We start from the raw sequence: 26912 nt of genomic DNA, 5'->3' as shown, positions 1-26912 counted from the left end.
ACTGTGTGATGTAACCACTGGTTAATATAGCCCCAGATAGATAGGAAATTCTGCTCACTAGAAAAGCTTGAAAACATGTTAAAGCATTATTGCCTTTAGACAGTTCAAGGTGAGGGATGGGTCTAAGAAATGTTTCAATGCAAACAACTAACTAGTTCTTAGTTCTCACTGAAAGTCTTCAAACACTGACTGTACCATGGTTAAGCCTCGTATTATTCATGGCCCTGGTACATGTAGATTCAAAAAAAGACATCTGAACTTTATTTCAGGTTAATTAGATTCATTTTACTTGATGGTAGATATGTACCCAGGAGGACTAAATGTTGAAATTGAATCAAAAGGTACATAACAAAGTCTCCATCTAAGGTTGCTCACACTGAGAAGAAGAGACTTATGCAACCATGTCGTTGGGAAGTTTTAATTTTTATTTTCTTTTATGTTTTTACATTTTCACTCCCAATGAATGTCTTTTCAGTTGAATTGTACAGGAACCTTGTCACAGTGAAGGTGGAAAAGATTTGTTTTAATTATTTATCTCGGTCTAAATCTTTGACTGAATAACACCTGGCAAACTGACAAGGGTATGTACACTTTTTGAGATCCACTATATAAAGATAGAACTGTGTCTGAATCCACCAGCCCACCGATCGAATAAAGTGTTTAGATGGAATATTTGCAGACTGTGACCACTGACAAAGGTTTTTCAACCAGGCAGCAGCATCTGACCTGTAACCCAAAAGAAGCTGGACTAACTAATAGAAAAAGACTGTCTGTTTGCTCAAGAATACTCTGGAGCTGACGGTAGAAAAAAAAAAAAAAAAAGGTGAACAAGCTGCTCAGAGGATGGACAACACAATCAAACACAAGCTCTTCGGAATAAAAATAAAATAAAATTACTATTCTCATTTAGTATATGCTTTTTTTTTTATCCCTGCTGCACCAAGCCCTGCTACAGTTTGCACATTTCTGCCTCCAGGTATAACCTTGTACAGAAATGTTCTGTGCACAGGGCAGCATATCTCTATTTGATGAAATCTGCTTTCTTTGGTATAGATTTTTTGCTTTTTTTTCCTTCGCAGCAAAGAGCTGCGTAGTATTGTTTGCATTTAAATTTATTGTTTGATTGAAAATTTTCAATCACATCACATTGGCTGAAATGTAACTATTATTTATACCGGTGTATGTAATTGAAGCATGCACATATTAGAAAACTTTGGTAAATGGATAGTTCTTTCGTACAACAGTTATGACTCATAATACAATAACAAAGGGATATATTTTTCAGCCTTTCTAGCATAGGTTATTTCTTTCTCAGACAAATTAATAAGCGAGAGGATGATTCATTCCCACTAGATCAGAATCTAAAGAAGGAAGCATTGAGAAATGCACCTGCTTTCAGTCCTCCAAAAAAGAAGGATTGCTGCCATTCCCTGCTCCATTTTAATTTCCTGTTTATTTCGCCCTCTGAAGCTTTGGGAACCCAGAAAGGATTTAAATGCCCTTCAGTCTCCACGTCTTTCTCCCATTGCCTTTGATTTATAGATTTGATTTTCAGCTTGAAAGCAGGAGGGGAGAAATTCCAAAAGATGAAGAAAAAAAAAAATACCATTATGACATGGAGGAGCTTAAAGTGAGCTGAGAGGTGGGGAAATAGGAATGATATAAAACAACCCATTGCTGGCTCCCTGAAAGAAATATGAGGAAATGTTGCAAAGCATGAAACAAAACGTGATATGCGGCAAATGAACTGGGTTCTATTCTATCCCAGAGCAGCCATAAGAGGTCCCATTCTGCTTTGTCTGTACTGTGCTGTGCCCTGCGCTGACAGCACTCACTTTCACTTGACACCGTCGGGCGCCCATTAAATCCTACAAAACACAATCACCCCTCCCTGCAAACTCTGTAAACACAGTGTGCTCCCTGTTACTTTCTTTCAGGAAATGTGATTCCTCAGTCGTTGATGACACTGCGGTGTGAGCAGCCTGACTTAACGGTGACTCTTCTTATCTTCATGCTTTATCTAAAATGAGCCATGACTAATGTACACCAGTGGGTATACTGTGTGAATACACACACACACACACATACATACATACATATATATATATATATATATATATATATATATATATATATATATATATATGTGACATAAATTCATCTTTTAATACAGTATATTCTCTCAAAAACAAAAAACACAAGTCCAACCTTTAAGTTGAGTAGATTTATTTGCAGGTCTCTATTGTAAATTATACTACCAGTCTCAAATGGGTTTACCTCTCTTAATAAAATTAAATAATGTGTCAAATGAAAATATCATATTAACAAAAACATGACCCCAACAAGAGGAGGCATCAATCAAAGTTCCTTTAAAATAAATATAACCAAAGTGTTTTTAATGGATGCGTTCCTTTGTCAAGTTCATCACAAAGCCTAGACCATTTAATTACCAATCAATGACTTTGTTACTGTTGGCTATAAAACACACTGCAAAAGGATCCATACTCATGTCCCATTAACTATTTCCCATTTTGTCTCATTACAACCACAAACTTCAAGGTAAAAGAAAAATAGTCAGCGATTTCTTTTTTTTTTTTTTTTTTTTTTTTTTACTAATAATATTCTCAAAAGTGTAATTTGCATCTATATTAGACCCTCTATACACTGGTACCACCAAATCAAATCCAGAACAGGAAAACACCACAGCAGTCACACTATAATTAATTAAAGCTGCAGGAGGGAGTTCTGATAAAACTGTGTTTACCCATGCTGTATTTTATGCTTGGTCAAATTGTTACTTTTTAGATTGCTTTTATTTGTCGGTCTTCTTCTTTTTACCTGTCTTTGTTTTCCGAACAGGTGCCACTCGAGAAATTGGCAATTTTCTTGTAATGTTGAGTTGTTTCTCCGCCATTTCTCCAAAATGCTGCAGCCCACCTTCAATGTTGAGCTTGAATGATGGTAGAGCTGTGCGGGGCAAGGGGTGTAAGCAGCCAAACATTTCTCCAGCTCTGATTAGTTGTTTTTGACCGGCAGTGGTGTTTTGCAAATGGCAGTAGGATGCCTGAGAGGAGTCAGAGGAGTTTGCTTTTTTCCCCTTAGAGTATCTGTCCCATATAGGACATAATGAGAGCTTTAATAAATAAGTAAAAAATATATTTTTAAAAATATTACCTACTGCAGATTTAAGGAGGAAGCCAGGGTACCTGTAGAAAACGCATGCATGCACAGGGAGAACATGCAAACTCCGTACATAATGACCCCACATTGGGATTTGAACCTAGCACCTTCTTTCTATAGGACATGAATTATTATCTATCTTATCTATAAGTCTGTTAGTTTCAGTTCCTGCTGTAGTCAGTTTCTGTTCATTATTATTTAGTTTTAGGCTCCTGGGGATCCTACAGTTCTGTCAGCGCTTTGTAGTTCTTTCCAGTATTGTTTGTTATCTATAGATTATTGTCTAATTTGTTTTCTCTTCGCTATTATTTTAGCAGTTTATTTTTGTATCTGTTAGATTTGATTCCTCTTTTAGTCAGTTTTTGTTCACTATGATTTTAGTAGTTCTGTTAGATCTTTAGTTTCTACCTGCCCGTCCTTCTGCCTGATTGATTTACTCCTCTCATCTGTGTAATTTAATCCACATGTTGTTCCTCCCATCTTATCCCCTATATTTTCTGTCAATTTAGCCGTACTGTCATGCAACCCCTCTTCTGGTCTCTTGGTTTGTTCCTGCTCCTCCTGCCTGCCTGTAAGTTTTGCCCTTTATTTCAATAAACCACCATTCACTCTTCCTGCGACTCCCGGACATTTGCCTACACTTTGGTCCAAACATTCACCAGACAACTAAATCTGACAACCACTGTGCAGACCCTACATATTTCTATCACTGTATAAATGTGGCCATTCTGTGAAGATCTCTGAGGTTTGTTGAAGAAAACTTGTGAACAAAACATCATAAAGACCAATGGACACATCAGATAGAGTAGGGATAAAGTTGTAGAGAAGTTTAAAGCAGGATTGGATTAGAAAACAATATCCTAAAACGTGAACTTCTCCTGGTTCAACACATCTATTAAAATAGAAATAGGTTTGGGAAACTCTAATGGCATGGCCATCAACCTAATCTGGCAGGCTGGGCAAGGAGAGCATTACTCAGAGAAGCAGTTAGTGGTTTTGCACTCCACAAATCTTGCCTTTATGGAAGAGTGGTAAGGAGAATGGCGGTGTTGAAAGACAGCGATAAGAAATCCAGTTTACAGTTTGCTACAAGGCATGTAGAGGGCACCATGAAGACGGCTGGGTCATCAGACCAAAAGTTTACCAGGCCTACATAGAAAATGCTATGAGTGGAGCAAAATGAACTCTACACATAACCATAAACACATAATTCCCCAGTTAAAACATGATGGTAGCTGCATAATGTTATGGGGATGACAGGAAAGCTGGCCATAGTTGATGGTAAGGCTGATGGAGCTAAATACAGGCCAGTCCTGGAAGAAAATCTGTTATGCTGCAAAAGACTTGAGAGTGGGTGTGCAGGTTTACTCTTCAGCAGGAGCAACAATGGAACGGTTTAGTTCAAAGCGTATTCATGTACGTATTCATTCGGTACATATCCAGCTGTAAATTTAGTTCACAATACTAGTTACCTATATATACATATCTGTAAAAATCTATTTATAGTAATATCCACCTGTATATTATATTTGGTACATATCCAGCTGTAAATTTAGTTCACAATACTAGTTACCTATATATACATATCTGTACATATCTGTAAAAATCTATTTATAGTAATATCCACCTGTATATTATATTTGGTACTTATCCAGCTGTAAATTTAGTTCACAATACTAGTTACCTATATATTATATTCATAGGACAAATCTATCACTAAAATTCTGTTTATAATAGTATTCATCTCTATATTTATTGAGTACATATCCATGTCCTGTACTTATGGAACCATTGTATATCTTGCACTTGCTGCTATTGCACTTCTGCTTAGACCTAAACTGATTTTCATTGCCTTGTACCTGTACCTGTGTAATGACAATAAAGTTGAATCTAATCATCTAATCTAATGTAGACTGGTCCAGTCAAAGTCCAGCCCTAAATCAAACTCATAATTTGTGTCAGCACATGAGCAGACACTGTTATTTTGATCCAATTCATCAAAAAAAAAAAGAAAGAAAAATATACGTAAATTGAAAACCATGAGCTTTCATAACACTTTACTGCTTTGCATAGGAATATTATGTTAAACTCAAATAAAACACAGACATTTTTTGGAAAACATAACAAAACAATAAAACGTTTATGAATCCTTTATGAGGGTAAATAAGAAGAGATATGGAAATAGAAATAAAAAACAAGACAGCATGTCAAGTAAAGTTGTTACTCTTTTACCAGAAGTGCCAATAAGTGTGGAACGCACTGTTCTCAATCTGCATCTGAAAGATCAGCTGGATGGTTACAGAAGGTTCCCGGGGGACTGACAGGGGAAATACCATGGGGAAACAGCTGCGTTTGTGACTTACACGTCCGGCCACAGTGATCCTGCGGGACCTCAGGGCCGTAGGGACTTTAAGGGAGAGAGGCCGGGGCTAAATGACAAGAGGGATCCTTAATGGCACGTCCCTTCCTGAGCACTTAAACCTGAGGGATTACCGTCAGACTGCACACTCTGTTCCCTCGCACTTTGGTCAGAATGGGAGAATAGTTTAACTTGAACCTTTTTTAATTGTGTCCTGCCTCCAGCTAAAGGAGGTGACACAAAGCTCAGGAGGCAGTCTCTAATCAAGCTTATAGCTTCCCCAGAAAGGCAGTGATTTATCGTTCCACCTTATGTGATATCCATGTGCAGTAATTGCAGTGCCGTTAATTTCCACCTAATGAGTGCGGGGAAATTAATTCATGTTCCTGATGAATTGCGAGGCGACAAATGCAAGCGCTGAACACGTTCTCGTTCGGAAATCCAAGCGTGTGTACCTTTGTGCTCAAGTTCTTAACTGTGGAGGCGACCTGCAGGGGCATTTGTCTGAAATAATCAGGCCTGTCCTCCACTGCAGCTCCATATGGTAATGAGCTGTGCAAGATGAAAAAAAAAATATGCCCCCCACCCCTCCCAATCACAAACAGCACTGCAGCTGATTTGATAAGCATGGGTATAATCCACTCATACAGTTTTAATGACGACAACAGCAGCACTTTTTCAAATGCTCAGCGCTCACATGAAATAATGGAACAATGGTTTTGATTGTCCAGTAATACGACTGGCTTTTAAGAAAAAAAAAAATGGAATAATTTCATGTGAGGTTTTTGCAGAGCAAATGCATTAAAATTAACTCGTTGTGGGGTGACCAGGCAACAATACATAAATCAAAATGAATAACAAATTAGCAGGCTTGCCAACCAAAGAGAAAGGATTTATGAGGTTGTGTCTATGTGCAGGGAGTGTTTTGTTCATTAAATGAAATTATGTTTTAATGTAGTAAGATTGGCTCATTCAAACCTGCTGACATTCAACACTTGTCAGGTTTTATAATTATAGAAAAGACTGAGTCGACAGAGGGAAAGCGTGAAGGTTTGTAGGGGGTTAAGATCGGAAATGTAACCGAGCACAAAGAAAATGCTGCATTTCATCCAAAGTCACAGTCTGTACTCAAAAATATACCTTTCATTATTGGACAATGTTTGCAGTGGGAACAGCTTCAAACAAGCCCAAGCCCATTGTTGAATAGAAATGGAAATCATAGATCAAAACAGTTGAGCTGGACAAGTTTTTTTTTTTCCTGAGAAAACATCTTGATTTGTTATGAAAGTGAAGGTTTTATCTTTTGTTATGTTTCTGATTTGTTTGGAAGGAACAACTGTGACTTCCAAGGGAAAAGGATGGACGGATCCCTTCCATAATTCAAAAGCAGAACAGAAAAATAAGATTGTCTCAATTTGAGGGAAAATGTTACCACACAACAAGGATTTATCACTAGTCATTAGTTTTCTGTCACTCAGAAGTTGTTACATGGAGTTTCAGTAACAAATAGGTCATCATTTCACAGTTATTGGCTTCCTCGCTAAAAATTTGATGAGAAGATCAATGTCAAATATTAATGCTCAACACTGAAAGCTAAATTAAGGCTTCTTCTCACAACCATCCATTTTTCTTATCCCCTCCAGCAAAGCTTCAACAGAGAATACAGACACCAATCAATGTCAGGCTTAGATGGTTTAACTTTAACCCTATCATGCTGTGATGATTTATCAAACTCTCCCAATTATCCTGCTTGAAAATGTTAAAACATTTCAGGCTGTGTAATTAACACACGGAAATGTGCTTTGTTCGTGTACTGGCAGAGAAATGTGCCCAACTGAAGGAGTGATCCTTCAGGAAAATCCATTAGATGTGTCCTTCAGCTCGCAGAAGCCAGGTCGTCTCTCTGCATGTTTATTAACTCTGTGGAGGAGGTGGTTTACATAATCACTAGAAATACGATGTTCTTCAGGTATCACTGTCTCATTCAGAGGATCCGTTGTCTCTTTGTTGCTTTTGTTGCATGGTATAAAAAAATAATAATAATCAAAGACTAAAAAGAAAGTCCTCATCATTATTTATCCACTTTTGTACTCACCATTAAATCGGGCCCTTCTCTAACAACACCTCTACCGAGAAAAAAAAAAAAAAAAACTCAAAAACTTCTGCATTTTCTGACCGATATTTTTTCAAAGATCTTAACAAAAGGTCTTAACAAATCTGGAGTAAAAGTTTTTTACTTCCAACATTTTTATTCTTTGAATCAGACACCAGAACCCTCTCCCACGTACACGAGATGAGCAGAATGACTACTTTTATTCTGTTTTTATTTTTCTATGTTTTAATCATGTGAAGCACTTTGCATTGTCTTTGAACTGAAATGTGCTATACAAATAAATTTGCCTTGCCACGCCTTGCCTTACCGCAAAACTCCACAACAACCGATGAAGGCCGAAACACACCAAACCGTCCGATCTGACAGAAAATCACGGCATACGAGTCAGATCTTGTTGAAATGAATTGGTCCGGGCAGACTGGCTTGTGGTTTTCTGCAGCTGTACTGCGTATAGCTCCAACTATGACAGACCCCTGCTCTATCTTGGTCGGAGCTACGCAGCATTTTGATGGAAAATCCATGAGTCACACAGGAAGTTAATTGGTTCCATACTTGGTGTCTTTCTGTCTTTAGTCCAGCTTTTCTCGATCTTCTTGAATCATGCCACTGCAATGTACTTTCTGTGTGTTTTCTCTTCTTATGTTTTCATTATGTGACGCACTTTGAGTTGTCTTGTTACTGAAATATGCAATGCAAACAAACTTGCCTTGGCTGAATGTAAAGATTTTTTTTTTAATAGTATTACGGTTGACTGGCAACTGTGTATTTATTAGGTCTCTAAGAGGCTTCTGTACACAGTAAGGCATAGCCATGAACGTTAAACATCTATGTCCTTTGCTCTTTGTGCTTCGTTAATTATGGTTAATGATTAGTAGGAATTCATTATTTCCCTCTTCTCTCTATATACAGTCCCAGTTACTTTAAAACTTAAAATGTTCTTAGGTATTTTTGTCTAAATGAGAAATTTACAACACCTACTGTCCCATATGGTACTTTTTTACTCATATCAAACACTCAAAATACTTTTGCACTGCATTCACATTCACCTGTTCATTCATACTTATAGTCAGTATTGTCATTAAATGTACATTTTTCCATTTTTCAGCATTCCCATTTGTTTTTGGGTTTATTTGGGATTATATACATATGTTTGAAAAGGCGAGGGTGTCTGACAGAGGAGTGTTTGTGTTTTTAACCTTTTGGTTTCCACTTCATGCTGGACTCTAATTGGACACTTATAGGTTGTCCTCGGCACAGCACCAATAAAAGCGTTTTGTGTAATTCTTTATCCAATCAGATTAATTCATGAAAACTGAAACCAAAGCCACACCGCTGGCAGCTTAGTTGCACTGGCGCAAATGTTACTTAAAAATGCGGATGCAAACAGAAGAGTTAGACAACAAACAAAAGGACAGGAGAAAATGGCAACAGCGGAAAAGGAAATTTAGACCAGACGTACTGTACCAAACTTAAAAATCCAGCACCAGGCAAATGAGAGTGGACAAGCTGATTTTTAAGTAGAATTTACTCAACCTACATTAACCTTTTCTACTACATCTATTGTTGCACAGAAATCAGCAAATTTTGCCTCCAGAGAAACACCTGCATCGTAAAGTTTGACTTTTGGAGTCAAGAAAACCTTTTACCAACCGTGCCTTCTTAATCACCTTGTCTGAAATTTGGCTTGTTTCATCATACTTATCTGAGACAAGATGATTTCTTACTCTGACCAGGAGAAGAACTCTTACATAAAATTACAGAAAAATATTTCTAAAAGTCCCTTTCATCACATCTATTCAATTAAAAGCAGCAAACAGAGGTGATGAAGATGAATGCTTTAAACATGGCGTGTCAATCTTTTATGGATATAACATTACTTAGTTGATAAATGTTTGTGGAATATTGGCCCACATTTGTACAACTTCATTCTAAACAAATTGTCAAAAGTCAGGCTTGGTTAGGTTAGACCTTCTGATGTGGTCAGAAATTTGTTCTAACAGGCATAACTTTTCAAAGACATTTAGACATCAATAGACATCTTTAAATCATGATCTTTTTACCTTTTACTTTTCAGCCACGTTTACTTGCTTTTCAGATACAAGGCGAAGTTCAAAGTCTTCTCTGTGTCTTTCTATTAAAACGTTGCTTGGGGGAGGAGGACCTTTCATACAAGTTGGACTTGCATGAAAAGCAAATCAACATGCACACATGATGTAAAAGTTCTTTCAAATGATGTGAAATTTTAGTATTTATAAAGGAAAAGCATGTTTTAAGATATATATAAAAAAAGGCTCTGCAGAATGTCATAACTGCAGCTCTACTGGAGACAAACATTGTCAGGAACTAGCATACACAGGCCCCCACACTTGCCTGCAACACTCATCACACAAGAGCTGTCCTCAACTCCCTCTGTACAGTTGCTGGGGCCAATAATCAGGGGCTGTTGCTTTTTTTCCAGACTGAGCAATGGCAGGTATTTCTCAGGCCTAGCTCCAGGAATGTACCCCAGTTTTCCTTTGTGTAATACAGGAAAGGCTGGCCAAATTTGGAGGTCATTTCTCTCTGAAATGGTCAAAATGCTATTAGTCTGATCCATCCCATGAGCTCTGTTTGGAATTAGAGACCCTCCTAGGGTTGGAAGCCCCTGAACAACATACCCCCCAGGATCATGCAGATGTTCAACCCCTCCCACCACCATGGACTGCAACATTTTGAAAACCAGAACTGCAGATCAGATCAAGTTGCAATCAATGTTTCAACAATATCATAACATTATAAGTCCAATGGACTGTTGGAGTGCAATATTTGGTGGTCCATACAAGTTCAGGTTACATGCAATAAATGTCTTTGCAATGGAATTTTCAGAAACTTTGGTTGATTTTTATGATCCTTTATAATTTAGAGGCTAATAGGGTCATGAACCCCTGGCAGAGTGGTGGGGTTAAAGTAGGTGGTTCAGGGAGATGTGTACTAATCTTAATCAATATCATCATTTACAATATTTAATATATAACAATAATTTCACAATGCCATGTTTGCCTAGTATCACACAGACCTGATACCAGTATAGCATGGACCAACCTTTGTATTTTCTATTTTTAACTCATACAGAGCGCTTCTTTTTCAGCTCACTCCCAGATGGACTCACTGGGTCTGCAGGTTCAGCCAACAGTAAAGCCTCTTTCTAAATTAATAACTTATTTTTCAAAACAGAACATGTATTTGTCACCTTCCAGGCTGTTGTACCATTCTGTTTATATGATGGCCATCTGCAGCTGCCCTGAACTAGGTTATCTTAGACTAAACAAGGACGATTGTTTCCTTTTATGTAAATGGTTCGGAACTCAAGTCCTCTTAGTTGAATATTGAGTTAATTTTTTTTACTAAAGACACAATTCTTGATGTATGCTTTGCTTCATTCAGTGATTCTTTTAAGCGTGATGAGAAAACTGTGACAGCAGATTTATAGAATAGAGTGGCCTTTTGTGAAATTTTCCTTTGTAAATAATGTTTAGCTCAAAAGTAGAAGGGCATGTCTTGTACACTGATTATGTCTTATTTTATGTCTCTTATTGTCTGTAGGTTTCTTTCATCAGTCGTGTATAAGTGTGAAATAATGGAATTTTATTACCCTAAAGGTTTATTATACTCTTTGATTTTTCATTTATTCAATAAAAGTCAGTCCATCAATAAACCCAGTTAATTGTATTGATAAGTTAATTAACCAATTTAAATTGTGATAGCCAAGACCGAGTCTTGAATGTAAATATCTATATACTCAGCTATAGTTATGGCTGTGTACATTATACATAGGGTTGGCCTTCTTCCAGTGACGCTTTTCACACTTCACTAGCAAGTCAGAATCATCACGCCATCTGTAGAAAGTTTCTGTGGAAAAGCATTGCAGCTTTTTGTAACAGAATGATCTTAAATGCAGCTCAGAATCTAAGGGAACTAATTAAAATAATAAAAGCACAGTAGCAACGTATACGAGAATTTCACATAAGCAGAAGTCTTTCTTTGCATGAAGATTACGAACAACCAAGAGAACCAAAAGAGTCATAATAAATTTGAAAACATGCTAATATGCTGCTCCACCTGCCAAAAGGTGTGTTTGTGGCAATCCTTTATTTTATTACAGAACAGCTATTTCTGATGGAAATATATTTATTTATTCAGGCCTATACACTTTTTATAGATTACCTTCTTCTCCTCTGCCTTCACAAAGGACCCTCATATAATCCCCACCTACACAGAAAGGCACCTGAGGAGGGGCTGCACTGAGTCATTCACCAAGAGTCGGGATAAAGTCTCCTCTTTCACAATAAATCAGGAAAATACGAAAGATGCAGAAAAAAAAAATTCCCAGCAGCGGATACCACCCCTAATTAGCAGCCACATGGGGAAAGGTGTTTGCTTTCACCGCTAAATCTGTGTTTGGAGCCCTTCTGGCTAACTAACACTGCTGCACCTACTTATTATGTGTGTCCTGTGAAGCATGAAGTTAGTCATCAGGCCGAACAGCCAGCCGCCTCGAAAAGGTATCTGGAATATTCCAAGAATGTGTGGGTGGGAGTTCAGCCCCTTTGGTTCCTTTACTGTCACATCTCATACCTCTGATCATTATCACTGCCACCCTGACTCCCAGTCTGAAGCTGGCACTTGTGATAACTGTGAGAAAGAAGCAGTTACGGCTGTCAAGGAGCCAATATTTTTCTTTGAATTTCCCATTTTAAGCCCCGCTCTGTTCTTAAGGTGTCATATTTGTATAAACTATTATCTATGCAGACCGCGTGGCCTTTAACTCATGGCTTTCAAAGGTAGGGCGAAAAATATTTCCCTTATTACCCTGCTGTGTGCTGCAGTTATGTATTCCAGTGGTCACTTGTCCATTATCTGTATATCTTTCACATTTCACAGTGTGAATGGGCACTCGGCTCAGAGAGGCAGCTTTACAGAGACATAATTAGAAGGGAGAAGCTATGACAGATGGATTACAGTCGTAACCGAAAGTGTGGAGAGTCTATCGTCCTAGCTGCACAGCACCTGCTTTGTCTTCGGCATAAACAGCAGAAGAGGTAGGAATTTGTCTTCCCATGCAGCATGCCTGTAGAATTACAATACCACTCATTTTTTATTCTTTACTCCTTGCCAGCCATGACGCTGCTCACGCTGATGGAAAAAAAGAGAGAGACTTGCACAGTTTTATTATCCCAAAGCAGATGGTACAAAATAAGACATGGGGGCCTGTCAGCTCGGTGACCTTCATGTTGCTAATCTAACGCTGCCCCTACATTGATCCGGCGTTAACCCCTACGCCCCGACAGAATATGCATGACTCTGAACAGGCCGGTGGCCCCTGCGTGCTATCGAACAAATCACCCCGACATGCAATTACCGCCTGCTCCGGAGTTATTTCTTTCCCGGTGATATGGCCACCCTTTCATCTGGCTTCTGGAAATTAAACAGGTTTCCGGGTTAATTAATTTGACAGACAGAGCCCATTGTGCCCAGTGTCAGCCCAAAAGAAAACCTTATTGCCTCTTGTCCCGCTGGTTGACTTTTTTATTGTTCTCTGATGCGCGGTTCTTTAATGGATCACACCGTGGCAGCCTGGTAATTGATTTAAAGAAGACAGCGTCTAGCACACATTTTAGTGAAAGCCTCAGACAAAAGCTTTGTCTCCTTTCTAAGAGCCTATAATTTATCTGGCGGGCTGCGTTTCAGTATTTTCCACCTCCAGCATTCTGGAAATCTTGACTGTGTTTTTTTGTTGTTTGGTCAGCTGGATGAGAATAAACCTCCTGGAGGATTCGTCCTCACACTTCCCCGCGACCTACCTCCTTCTGCATGAGATGAAATTGAAATTGAATTTATCTGAATGTCTGCGAGCGGACACGTGACGTATCGTCTGCACAAAACTGAGGTGGGAGAGTGTGAGAAGATCCAAACCGAAGCGTAATCTCGGTCTAAATCACACAGCCTCCCAGGGGGGGAAAAAGCCCTTCTTCCCAGGGTTAGTCAGTGAATTAAATCATGGTGAGGGCCCCATTTTTCAAAAGTAACCTTTCCGTTGACAGAGTAAGTGGGAGTCAGCCTCTTACCGCACAGTCCGAGCAGTGAAATTAGTGTCGCGTGTTGCGACGCCGTTCTCCCAGGGTGTCATTTGTGGAAGCTGTTGCTGGCTTTTTCCTGGCCTGCCTGTTTCTGTCAGCATGTTCGCAGCGGAGGTGGCCATCTGCCTCCCTCCTCAATTATATTCCTGATTCCTCCCTTCAGCATTCTCCTCTTACCAGTTACCACACCTTTAATGTATTTCTGCTCTCATTAATGTGCACAATATCTACATCCATAAGCACCTTATCGTGCCTGAGGCTGAACATGCACAATTAGCCTGTTGAAAGATATTCATGTACCAAGTGTAGCTAATGGAGATAAATACACTACTTGGCAGGATTAGTCTTGAATTAGTTTCTATTCAATTTGATTAATTAGAAAATACATCCATTCAAGGCTAGTCATGTCATTGGGACAAGTTTCAATTACAGCAAGATCACTTTTTCTAATCTTTTAATTAAACAAAAACTAATAGAACGAACATTTTCATGAAAAGGGACTCTCTGCCTTGTAATCATTTTTGGGATAAAGCGATTCAGAGTGACCGCTTATGACCACGCTGACCTATATTCTAACTCTACAGGGAGTAAAAAGACAGCACCCAGAGAAAATGTAAATATAAGCAGTAGTTTTGATTTACATGCTATACTAACAGAACACACATGTAACAAGGTTAATGAAAAACTGCTTTGCTAAGTAGGTCGGTAGTTTAGACCGCCATTAATCAGTTTAGAGCTGTTTTTGGGTTTTCCATTTCCTGTGGTACCTTAAGTCCTAATTAAAGCGTTCCGCAAATGAATACAGATAAGTTCACTGAATCTACTGCCTATAATCTGAAGCTGAAACCTATATTAACAAAAATCTATATAATTATGACCTTATTACAGTACCTTGTGAAAGTTGACAGCATCATGAAAAGCCAGGAACACAAGAGACAGGTCAGGAAGAAAGATGTGAAGAGGTTTCAAGGAAAGTTAGGATATAAAACAATATCCCAAATTTTGAAAACCTCATGAAGCGCTGTTCAAGCCCCCATCTGAAAATGCACAGAATAATAAACAGCAAACCTAGAAAGACATGGCCGTCCACCTAAACTGACATGCTGGGCAAGGAGAGGATTAATCAGACAACTAAGACTCCTCTTTAAGACTCTTAATCCTGTCCTGCTTCAGAAATCCACTGCTCAGGTGGGAGGATCAGTTATTGATAAATCTTACCCTATTTGAGGACCGAAAGGAAACAGCCATTGTTAAAATAAGCTATAAAAAGTTCTGTTTGCTGTTTACCACCAAACATAGGGGACACAGCAAACATCTGGAAGAAGTTAAGATGAAAATGTAACTTTTTCTTTCACATGTATAAGGCTGCTGTCCTGAACGCAGAAGAATGGTGGTGGCAGCATCATTCCGTGGGGATGCCTTATTTTTCAGAAGAGATAGTGAAGATGGTCAGCGCTTATGGGAACCCTAGCCCCAAAATACAAGGCAGCTCTGGAAGGAAATCTGTTTGCCAGTGCAAAAGGCTTGAAACAGAACTTAAGGTCAACCTTCCCAAAACAAACAGCCTTAGCAATAAACGGACGGTTTCATTGCAAATTTATATGTTAAAATGGCCAAGAAAAAACCCAGTTCTCCATCCAACTGAGAGTCTGTGGTAAGACCTGATGCAAATTATCCAATTTTTCTGTACTTGAGCTACTTTGCCAAGAAGAATGGGGAAAACCTTCAGTATATAGATGTACAGAGCCGGTAGCGACAAACCCCAAAAGACCCGCAGCTGCAATTGGAGAGAAAAGTGGTAGTGCAGATATTTGCCTTCAAAAATGTTTGAAAATCATCCATCATTTTCCTTCCACTTCACATTAATATGTTAGTTTGATTTGGTCCACTACATAAAATATTAATGAAATACATTAAAGGTTATGGTTGTAATATCACAGGAAGAAATTTGGGTAGTAATACCTTTACAAGACCCTATAAATTGGTTTATTGGCACTAGGTGAAAAACAAATGGAAAATTGTCATGTTTCACCAAACAAATACTTCAAATAGTTAAAAAAAAAACAATATTACTGAGCACGATTTACAGATAGGTGGAAAGTTTACTGCATATTATTTTTCTAGCTTTCTTAATTAAAATAAGGATGCTGGCCTGTTCAAAATGCTCATGTTGAAAAATGACTCAAACGTTTTTGTATTTTAGCATATAGTTAATTGTAGGATTTTTAGTTTATTATATGAAAATAGATTCAACATTTCAAAACTTCTATAGGAGTCTAACTTTTTTGAAAAATGGGTTAAATACTTTCTAATCTGTCTTGTTGAAAGGGGGCTACTCTGATGTTTTAACATCTGCAGCCTTGTAAATCTGACTTGCGGATGCCTTGTAGCTGTTTTAAAAGTGGTCAGTTACTAAGGTTACTTGGAAATGAAAGCTTACGCACGAGTCTTGCACTTACCAAGTGTATAATTAGCACTTTCTCACGTTACCCGCTGAGCATGTACTCATTAGCAGAGCCTAACATTGATTATTATTGTCATTCTGCATATTAGATTTACTTTGAGTAGGAAACATAAAGTACCTTTTTTAATTATTGCTTCATATTGCCAAGTGAGTCCCTGGCTAATGCAAATTATCATAATCTACTTTTGGTAAAACAACCATCTGTGCAATTAAATAGTTTGTTGATGGCAGTGTTTTGTCAGTGGGATGCAAGGCTTCCTTGCTCCTGGTGGTGTGGTTTGTTATCGTCAGTGAGTGTGCCAGCATCATGATGCATGTGTGTATAGAGGATGAAAACGTCTACACAACCCTGTAAAAATGCCAGATTTTTGTGATGGAGAAAATGAAACCATGACAAATGATTTCAGAACTTTTTCCACCGTTGATGTGTATATCCTGTACCACTCAAAAACAAACAAGGGGATCAGCATGCATCCCCTTTACATTGGCTTTCTTAAAAAAAAATTCTGTTCATATTTAGTTGTAGCATTTAGCCACACCCAATTAATAAAGTTTAACAAATATCTTGTTAGGGGCAATGAGGACAGTCATCAATAAGAAGCAACACGGCTATGACTGGCTTAAAATGGTCGGCATGGCCGCCTAGAACCTGAGCCATATTTTGAAGTTGCTGCATGAACTCCCTGTTACTTTATTGTGCTCTAAAAGAGTCTAATGTATTCTGCAAATATTTGGACTAAGACATTTGGAACTTTTCTTTGGAAGAAAACTACAATACAACAGATGTGTTATGGTCTGACGGCACCAAACTTGGACAAACCTCCAAAAGATAAGTTTAGCAGAAAATATGCACATATCCAAAAGAAAAGTGAAATATGTTAGTGGTAGCATCATGGTCTAGGGTTGTTAGTTTTGTTCAGATTAAATTAGACATTGAAAAGATCTCAAAGAATGGCCATGTCTGACCAAAATCCCTGAGATGTTTGCTTAAAAGCTCAAGATGACTTTTATTTTTCAGCATCACTGCAAGTCTAAGCATACATCACCAAATGAACGACTTCATGAGATAGACAAAAGATTTTGGAATAGGCTAGCCAAAATTCAGAACTGTATCTGGAAAACTTAATCTGTGTGGATACCCGAAGAGGGAGGTGAACAAGGGATGTCTTCACAAGCTTATAGATTTTGGAAATCCTGTGCCAGACGGAACAGCTAAAAACTCTCAGGTCAAGATCTAGGATGTTGAAAGACTCCTGCTGAAGAAACTGAAAAAATAATTAGTATTAGTATAAAGGTGTGCACAGTTTTAAGTTAGTTATAATTTGTCTTTGTTATTTGCCACATTAAAGGTGAAGACCATTTCTAAATAATACACCATGGTCTGATTATACACACGCCGAAAACCTGCGTTTTAATAAGGGCTTGTAGACTTTTTCTATATACACCGTATGTGTGTGTGTGTGTGTGTGTGTGTGTGGTGGTGGTGGTGGGGGGGGGGGGGGGGGGGGGGGGGGGGGTTGCAGAAGAGTCTTCAGAAGAGAGGTTGCCTGGGAGACCAGCCTAGAACCCCCTCGCTCTCCCTCCTCCCTGTTTTAAAGGTGCATCAGTAATTAATCCAAAACTATTTCAGGAAAGGCACGTTCCTGTGGGTGGGGTGAAGCCCCTCATAAAACCTGCCGCTGCTGACGTGTTTCTATAATGCCACCAATCTCCATTTCACGCCCGTCATTGTCAACATCAAAAGGAAAGAAGAGTGCTTTTTTTTTTTCGGGGTGTGTGTGTTTGCGTGTCTGTGTTTGTGGGGGAAGTAGCCTACAGAGAGAAACGGGGAGAGCCACTCATACATTTTCTCATTATTTAAGTGTATATGCGATCTCTTTTTGGTGCCTTTCCCTTCTTACGAGTCTGGAGACAACTTCCTGGAAACCTTGCTCTGTAGCGGTGCCAATTCCCCCCACCCCTCCACACGCTGCCAACTGAGTGACGTCTCGCATGGAGAAAAAAAAAAAAAGAAAAAAAAAAAGGGGGGAGCTGAAAACTCGGCGCGCACACTGAAATCTCTCATTCATTTCGCCCTTAAAGGCGACCGGTTGCAGAGACGGGGAAAAAAAGAGGCGCGGATTTAATTAGCTGGGTTTTCTCAGTCCTCTCCTCAGTGATCGCTCATTTGCGCGGGTATTAATCTCTCTTTTTTTTATCTAACTGTCTCTCTCTCTCTACTGTGCTCTCCTTCTCTTTTCTCTCTCTGGAGGCTGTGGAGATGATTATGCACCCATGGGAGACATACACCAAAGCCGAGCCAAGCATCCCTGCGCTTCCGTGGAGTTGTTGCGGGCAGGAAGAATGTCACCCACTTCTGCCGGTGCACAATTTTCATTTTGAGCGCTGATTTTGAGAGATACTCACTGCCCCTTTGCCCACGGAATTTGCGGCTGTTAAGGCACATCAGATTTTAACAGAGGCTGGCTTTCTCGCGTTTCTAGCAGCCCGTTATTCTTCGGAGTGCGATCACTGATACTCTCCGTCTAATGGATAGGGGGAGCTGAATTACTGTCGGGGGCTTGACTATTCAACAAGCTGCGCTGCTCGCTCCTCCTGGCTGCACAGCGATGGGCGCAGTTTGCCTGAGCCTTCCACTCCTCGCTTTTTCGGCCCACTTTGTTGAATCTCCACCTTGGTGACTAAAATGGAGATTTTCTAACAAACTTCAAAAACCATCATCAGTCGACTCCATCGTCCCTACAAAAGTTGAGCATGGCGCGTCCGGGTGTCTGTGTGTGGAGGCTGTTTTTGCTCCTGAGCGCCGTGGTGGATTTCGCGCTGCTCCAGGAGACCTACGCGCCACACTCCATAAGGACACAGGGGCACTTGACCCTCGGCGGGCTCTTCCCGGTGCACTCGAGGGGTCCCGACGGCACGCCGTGCGGGGACTTGAAAAAGGAGAACGGCATCCAGCGCTTGGAGGCCATGATGTACGCTTTGGACCAGATCAACCAGGACGAGCAACTCTTGCCCAACATTACCCTGGGCGCACGGGTGCTGGACACTTGCTCGAGGGATACGTACGCTCTGGAGCAGTCTTTAACTTTCGTGCAAGCCCTCATCACGAAGGACACATCAGACGTGAGGTGCACAAACGGGGAGCCGCCGGTGTTCGTCAAGCCTGAGAAAGTGGTAGGAGTGATCGGAGCCTCAGCGAGCTCGGTGTCGATTATGGTTGCCAACATCCTACGCCTCTTTCAGGCAAGTCTCTGAGCAAGTTTTTTTTTTTTTTTTTTTTTTTTTGAATGTGTGGCTTTTATGTATTCGTTATTTATTCCCCAATTCTGTGAAGTCTCTTGGTATTGGTGCGCTTCAGCAGAGGAAGTGATGCGCCTACTCTCTCTCGCTCGCCGAGAAGAGCAATTAAAAAGTGCATCTTATTTACTTCTCCTGCTTTAGTTTTCATTTATATTCTGATTGAGAATTATTTCCACTTTATCAACCGTGGGCTTGAGAAGGGCAGGTGGCGTGAGTTTGGGTGGCTTTCCAAACCACTACACTGCGTGGATGCGACAGCTGAGTGTGCTGTTGCATGTCCCCGGTGGTGCTGAAAGAACAGCTCCCGTCTGTTCCAGTCTCACTCCAGAGTCTGGATGAGTGGGCATTGACAGCCTGACACAATCACACCCAAACTCAACCATCCCCCTCCTGAGAATAACAGGCCCATTTCATGTGATTGCACATGATTATACGAGCCTCTTGTACAACGAGACTGCAGGCGGTTCTTTGTATATATATATATATATATATATATATATATATAAATTGTTTCATACCTAAAAGCTTAGATTTACAGTTGCATTGGGTTGCTTTTATCTCCACAAGGCCTCTCTTCAAACTGTTTGCGGCCTCATTGAGCTAGATGGCTGCAAGTCAATGAATGGATTTGAAGTACTTATTTTTTAAAGGTGTCGGCAGCCACATGTTCTTATCCTGCTTACCCTCAGCTGCTGGTGCTGCATTGAAACAGGAAGCACAAGCAGCAGGGCACCCATACACCAAATTAAATATTTAAAGCACAGCTCCATGGCGAAATAACTAATTACTTCAAATACTACAAAGCCACTCTTGCAACTGTGCAGAATTGTGTTCAGCCTTCCCTGCGTGCATGGGGACAGTGGAGCTTGAGCTGGAGTGTTTGTGCTAATGATTTGTGGTTGCAGATAGCAACTCACAGACTTGTCGTGCAGTGTTTTGTTTCAATTCAATTAGGCAGAGCATTGGCCTGACAGCAAGTATCAGTTAAACTGCAACTGTAAGACCATCAACATACTTAACAAGCTTTTAGCTCCTCCATCCTTTTCCTTTTTACAGGAGCATGCAGAAAGCTCCACATGCATAATACCATCATTTATTTATTTATCGGCTATTTTGCGGGTTTTGAGGCGCAATTGGCTGGACAGATGGACTCCACCACAGCTTTTAGCCTCGCCTTTGGATCACTTGTTGAAGACAAAGTTATCAAAATACATTTTCATGTTTCCAGTTTGGGAAAAAAAAAAAAAAAAAAAAAAAAAAAAAAAAAACTCCAATCACTCTCTGGCACCTGACTGAACTTCAGTTGTTTTTTTTTGTGTTATTTTATTGATAAATACTCTGTTAAGCTGTGCACATAATATTTCTACTTAAGAAGCTACAAGGAAGATCTGGAAGATCATTCCCTGTTCCCTTCAGTCTTTCCTCCTCCCACCAGTCGGACCTGCATGTCTGCAAGCGTCAAGCTGTCAGAGTGTAGGTGTAGTTCATGCGCGATGTGGCGTTGAAGCTCGGCTGTCGTAATCAAGCTTGAGGAATCTTTAGAGTGACAGCAGTTGTCATGCAGCTTCATCCATCACTCCGCATTTCCTCTTCTTTCCCCAAAAGTGCTGCCAGAAAGCGAGATTTAATAATCATGCTAAAAGCGACACACTTGAATGATGAGCTTCATTTGGAAATATCCGCACCTCAGCATATTCCTGTTTTTAATTATTCAATCTGCTAGGAATAACTGATAGAAAAGCAACATTTAGTGGGACCCAAATGGTATCATGCAGAGCCTTCCCAAAGTACTTATACATCTTAAATGATTCATACAATTTAACGTTCTCCCGCAAAATCCACAATGTATTTTGTCAGGATTTTACATGTTGGGGGAATGGTGGCCCTTACCAAGGCACTTGCATCCTGGAGAGGCCGCATGTTCTTGGGTTTGAACCCCACAGACTTCCACTTTGGGCCGCTGAGCAGAACCCTTAACCCAGAATGCTCCCTGGGTGCCACACAGTAGCAGCCCACTGCTCCCTAAGGGATGGGTTTAATGCAGGGGGCACATTTCATTGGGATTTACAAAGAGGCAATGAAAATAAAGATGATCATTAGTATATAGTAAACAAACACAGAAGCAGATTTTTATGAAGGCAGCAAAAAAGTTAGTTTTCTAAGGTTTTCTAATAAAAACCTAAAATGTGTGATTTGTGTTTGTGCACAGCTCCCCTACTTGGCAGAAACACATTTTTGCCCAGTCTTCTTTGTACAAAAGTTCAAACTTAGTTTAATTGGTCAGAAAACTTTGACAGGGCTATTCTAACACATTTATATAGTTTGCTCTAAACCCTTTCATTGCAGCACTGGCTGTATGTTTAGTGTTGCTGTCCTGCCGGAAGGTGAACTTCCATCCCAGTCCCAAGTCCTCTGCAGCCTCTAACCGGTTTTCTTTCAGGAATTGCCCTCTAGTTAGCTCCATCCACCTTTCTCTACCTCTGACCTCTTTCTATGTAGAAGAAGAGCATCTGCACACCATGATTCTGCCACCATGGTGTTTGAAAGTAGAGATGGCGTGTTGAGTTTAATATGCACAACTGTATTTTGCCACAGATTCTGTTTTGCATGTCATCCAAAAACCTAGACCTTGGTTTCAGCTAATCAGTTGAGCAGAGCATGTTCTCCTACGTGTTTTTTTATGCATTCCTGGCATGGGTTGTGCCAAATTGCAAATTTCACTTATAATAGTTTTCTTTCTACAACGGCTTTCTTTATGCCATGTTGTATAAAGGTCACGTTTGTGGATTGCATGCTTCTTGGAGGGACGCTCTCCTCTTGATAGTTTAGGTATCTTTTTGGTGTTCTGTTGTGCCATACTTTTTATATTTTTGGACGATAGAATGAACAACAACATATCTTGAAGGTTGTAGCTGTGACATGACAAATGTAAAACGTGTCAAGAGGTTTGAGTACTTTTGTAAGGTTCATAGTCAATGTAGAACTGAGGGCTCCCATCCCATTTACCCTCAAATGTCTTTTTAAATTCAATTGTTGTTTTGGATGAAATTAAAATGTTATTTTCCACTGCCATTCATGGGCTTTTGAAAGATACTCTCTACAAGGGAACAAAAATGAAATGCTACCTTCACAGGTAAAATGTTTCACAGCAACATAATATAAACTTCAAGGTGAATCTGTACTCCTGAAATCTGAGAGTACCTCTGGAGTTTCCCTCCTAGCCTACTTACCTCATTGTTCTCCCTGAATATCAATAGGTCATTTGGTGTCTCACTCCTGTGATAAATGAATCATCAGGGAAGCTAAATAATGATCGCAGATTTTATTGCCAGATTCCAAATATCATGCTCCGTCTATTCAAGACATGAGTGGCTGCTGAACTGTTAATGCTGGTAAATTGACATGAGGGATAGATTTTTCTGAGGACCCAGGAGGGTTGATCAATACTGTTGCCATGGTGAGGCCGATTTGCTGCTAAGATGTTTTTATTTCTGTGCCTTTCACGCTGCGTTGGAAATGAGAAGCAACAATGCCACATGAGGAACATAAATCAATCGGTAAAACTTAGGGATTGTTAGCAGTAGCCATGATGTTTTGCACCTTTCGAAAATCGCCCAACCCCTTGCTTTCTGCTCATCATAAGGAGGAGAAGGATGACAGTGCAGTTCAAAGGAACAGGCAACTTTTGTCCATTTGTAAGTTTTAGCCTCTTGAATGAATCAAGAAATTGATTTTTATCCAGATGACATTTAACATCAGGGAGTGCAGTCTGCTGTTCAGCATTGCATCTTTTCTCCCGAAGGCTGAGGCAGAAACCTTGTATTGAATCCAGGTGAACTCCGTCTTGTCCTCCTGTCTGGGGAAGCGGCCCCCTTAGAATAGCTGTCTAAGTGAGGCATTGATGTCCTCTGCTCTCATAGCACTGACAGGCTCCAGTCGGCTCTCCTTTTTCACAGAATCATCGCTGTGACTGATTTGAAGGAGATGGAAGACTTGCAGTGTGATCCATTCAGCTGACAGTGGAGGAGATGGACACCCAAGGAATAAGAAGGCTCAGTGTGTATGTGTGTGTGTGTGTGTGTGTGAGTGACACTGCAAGCTCTAAATGTGACGCTAAATAGCAGAGGTTAAGTAAATCCAGCTTTCTGCGAACTTTTGCTTAAGGCAATTAGTCATACCCCTGCTATACTATTCTGCCAGATGATAAATGATAAAAAACACAGATGGTGTGTCAAATATTCAGGATTATGAGTGGGTAATCATGCATAAGTAGGTATATACTTACTGTAAAGAGCCTTGTTAAAAGTATGTTTTCATAGTTTTTGCAGATAGAAGCTTGTGCTTGTAGCTTCTGTGCAAAGCCATGTAGTTTATTGCACTTGGATGTAATAGAGCAACACATACAGTGCTTTGCATCTTCCATTTTCCTGGAAGTAAAATTGATTGGTTGTGAGTTTGCACAGTTCCATTTACAGAACATGGCAACAAAAATATTTGTCTTTTTATTGTAAAGCAAACAGCAACATAACATAAAGCGTAATTTCTTGTTCTGAACTTGGACCAGTTTCCCAGTCTATGTTGCTGAAAGACATCCCTGCATCCTGATGCTGCCACCGCCGTGTTTAACTTTGGGGATGTTGTACCCGGTGAGTGATGGGATGTGTTGGGTTTGCATCAAACATAGCGTTTTCTTTGGTGGTGGCTGAAAATAACATGAAGCCCAGCCCTATAGAGCGTACAGCTTATTGTGGTCCTATGGACTGATCCTCCAGTCTGCTGTGGAGCTCTGAAGCTCCTTCAGGTTTACCTGTGGTCTCTGTGCTGCTTCTCCATGTCTGGTCTGTGAGTTTTTGTGGGCGGTCCTCTCTTGGCAGCTTTGTTGTAGTACCATGTGCTTCTAATTTGAAGATGTTGGATCTGATTGTGCTCTGGGGGATCATCAAAGATCTGAATATTTTTATAACCCAACCACAGGGTTTTAGGAGCATCATAGCAAGAATACATATGCACATGCCAATCTTGTTTTATTTTATTTGGTTTTAATTGTTTTTTATTTGTTTTTTTATTTGTAAAGTTTCTCATTTCACTTCACCAACTTAGGACCAACTTAGTTGGAATTTCACAAAATAGGTTCTATGCCAAGGGGGTGAATATTTTTGCAAGGCTCTATAGTGGTGCATAAAAAAGTGAAAGGTCAAAGATTAATGGCTTTCAAAATGTTTCCCAAATTAAGATCTGAATAGAGGTGAACATATTTATTCAGCCCTCCTGGGTCACTGTTATAATCAATAGCCTTTTCCTATAGTTCTAGCAGTATTTGGACTAGATGATCATGCCATTGATAAAATTCTCCAGTGAACAAGCTTCTGCCACTTTTGTTAAAAAAAATCTGAGGATAAATGTTGTACTTTCATGCACTTTCTTAATCTCTCAAGGCACCAAGCAACAAAAATCTCCGTATGCATGTTGACTGTTACGCTAGCAGAAAAGCGCCGCTGCATGACCACTGAGAGTGACGTATCGTAACATCCCGCCTCCAGCACTGTGATTGGTCCGGTCTGTTTGGGGCCGGAGGGCATGGGGCCTTACCAGACTGACTCACGCCACGTGTAAGTCAGTCTGGCTGGCCATTCTTGTTCAGAGTGATGTTTAATGTCAGCTTTCTACTGTACTTTTTCGCCAAAAAGTCTCCTCCTTGTCCCATCTGACCGGCACAGCAACACATTTGCTGTGTCCCCTTCATGGCTTTTGCCACATCAAACTGGACTTCTTTTAGCTTTCACTTATTGAAGCGTTTTCTTTTAACCATTTTTCATAAAGTCTCGACTTGTGGCATGCCTGACTCTAGAATTACCAAAGGCTCCTTGACTTTTTCTTTGATTAACATTTTCTTTGCCTGCCTGTTGTTTTAGTTGGACGGCCCTGACTCGGACTCGTTTGCAGTTACGCCCTATTCTTTTCAGATGATGGCTGAAATGGTGCTCAGTAAAATGTTTAAAGCTTGCGATGCTTTTTATTGCCCTACAATGTTTCAAGCTTCTCCACAACTTTATTCTGGACCTACTGGTCCATTCCTTGGCTGTTTGCTCTGAGTTTAAAACACACACAGAATTGCATTGAATTTTATTTGATATTAATGAGGGGCACTGGAATGATAGAAGTAGAAGCTAAATGTTGTAGATTCTTTAACAAAATTAAATAAATGAATAAAAACCATCCTTTTCTTCACACTTCACTGCCGTACACTACTTTGTGTTGGTGTATCACATAAGAATGAAACACATTGAGAGTTATAGTTGTAATGACTGCGAAAAAGTTCAAGGGGTGTGATTATTTTGCAATCCCTTTATATGCTCACAAACAGCCATTTTAAAATCACTGAAGGACAGAAGACAAAACTGTCCTGTAGACATTTCATCAACCAAAGCACTGATTACAGCTTTTGTGTTTTCTCTCCATCTTTTGCTAATGGGCTGCTTTTCGTGCCATTAAACACAGACTTGTTCAAGTACAGTTTAACTTTCCCTACTCTGTATGATATTGAAAATCGAGGGAATTATTTGCCAACACATTATTGTATATAACATTCAGTAGAAAACTCTGTTGTTTTGCTGTTGTGCATGTGTCCCCGTGGAATCTAACAAAGTGGACCTGCGAATGTTTCTAACAGTCTCAGCTGGAATATACAAGATATATTGGTAGGGTATTTCTAAATGCTCCCATAAGAAAATTCAGCCCATTCTACCCCGTGGACGGAAATTAAAGCCGTGTTGGGATATGAATGACTGCAATAAGGTACCAAACCGAGCCAATCATTGCCAGCCACTCATTAACAGGATAGCTTATTCAAGAAAATTAAAACATGAATCAAAATGTTCAGCCCATCTGTAAGGCAGTGCAGTCAGATAAATTATATATTGAGTTAGTTTCTGGCTTCTCAAGGTAATAAAATCTCAATGATTTTGGTAAACAAATTGTTCTTCATAATACTTTTAAAATAATCCTTCTATTTAGATATCTTTATAAATACTACATACTTATTTTATCAGCAGCAAAAACCCCATTCTGTTTCAGGCTCTAAACTAAAACTATATTATTGTTGCGGCAAAAAGCAATAAGTGAAGACAAGAACAAACAAACAGGTGAATTCGGGTCTTAATATTCAGCCCAAATCATTTTAGGTGAGACAGAACAAGCACAAACTGTACATTTGTGTTTAGAGTTGTCAAACCCTGGATACCATCTTTTGAGGGATAACTAAGGTGCTATAATTTTAATGTACCTTAAAACAAGCAAACAAAAAACATTAAACTAAATTAATTTTACTCCAGCAGCCTAAATATACAAAGTTTACTTTAATCTAACCATTCATTTAAATAA

The 26912-nt window shown here is 39.7% G+C and overlaps 1 protein-coding gene across 1 annotated transcript in view; it reads left to right on the top strand.

Annotated features, from left to right (window-relative positions):
• Positions 1-18055: 18055 nt before the first annotated feature.
• LOC105926128 (metabotropic glutamate receptor 7) overlaps positions 18056-26912 on the top strand; it is a gene marked incomplete in the record, with an annotated part of 138140 nt that continues 129283 nt past the window's right edge. Inside the window, 1 exon segment of the mRNA XM_036132768.1 lies at positions 18056-19475. Within this exon segment, the coding sequence (XP_035988661.1) occupies positions 18987-19475 (489 nt within the window).

This window comes from Fundulus heteroclitus, unplaced genomic scaffold (genome assembly GCF_011125445.2).
Source record: "Fundulus heteroclitus isolate FHET01 unplaced genomic scaffold, MU-UCD_Fhet_4.1 scaffold_54, whole genome shotgun sequence".
Taxonomy (NCBI): domain Eukaryota; kingdom Metazoa; phylum Chordata; class Actinopteri; order Cyprinodontiformes; family Fundulidae; genus Fundulus; species Fundulus heteroclitus.
Note: the sequence above shows the minus strand (reverse complement) of the source record. Positions and strands in the feature narration are given on the sequence as shown.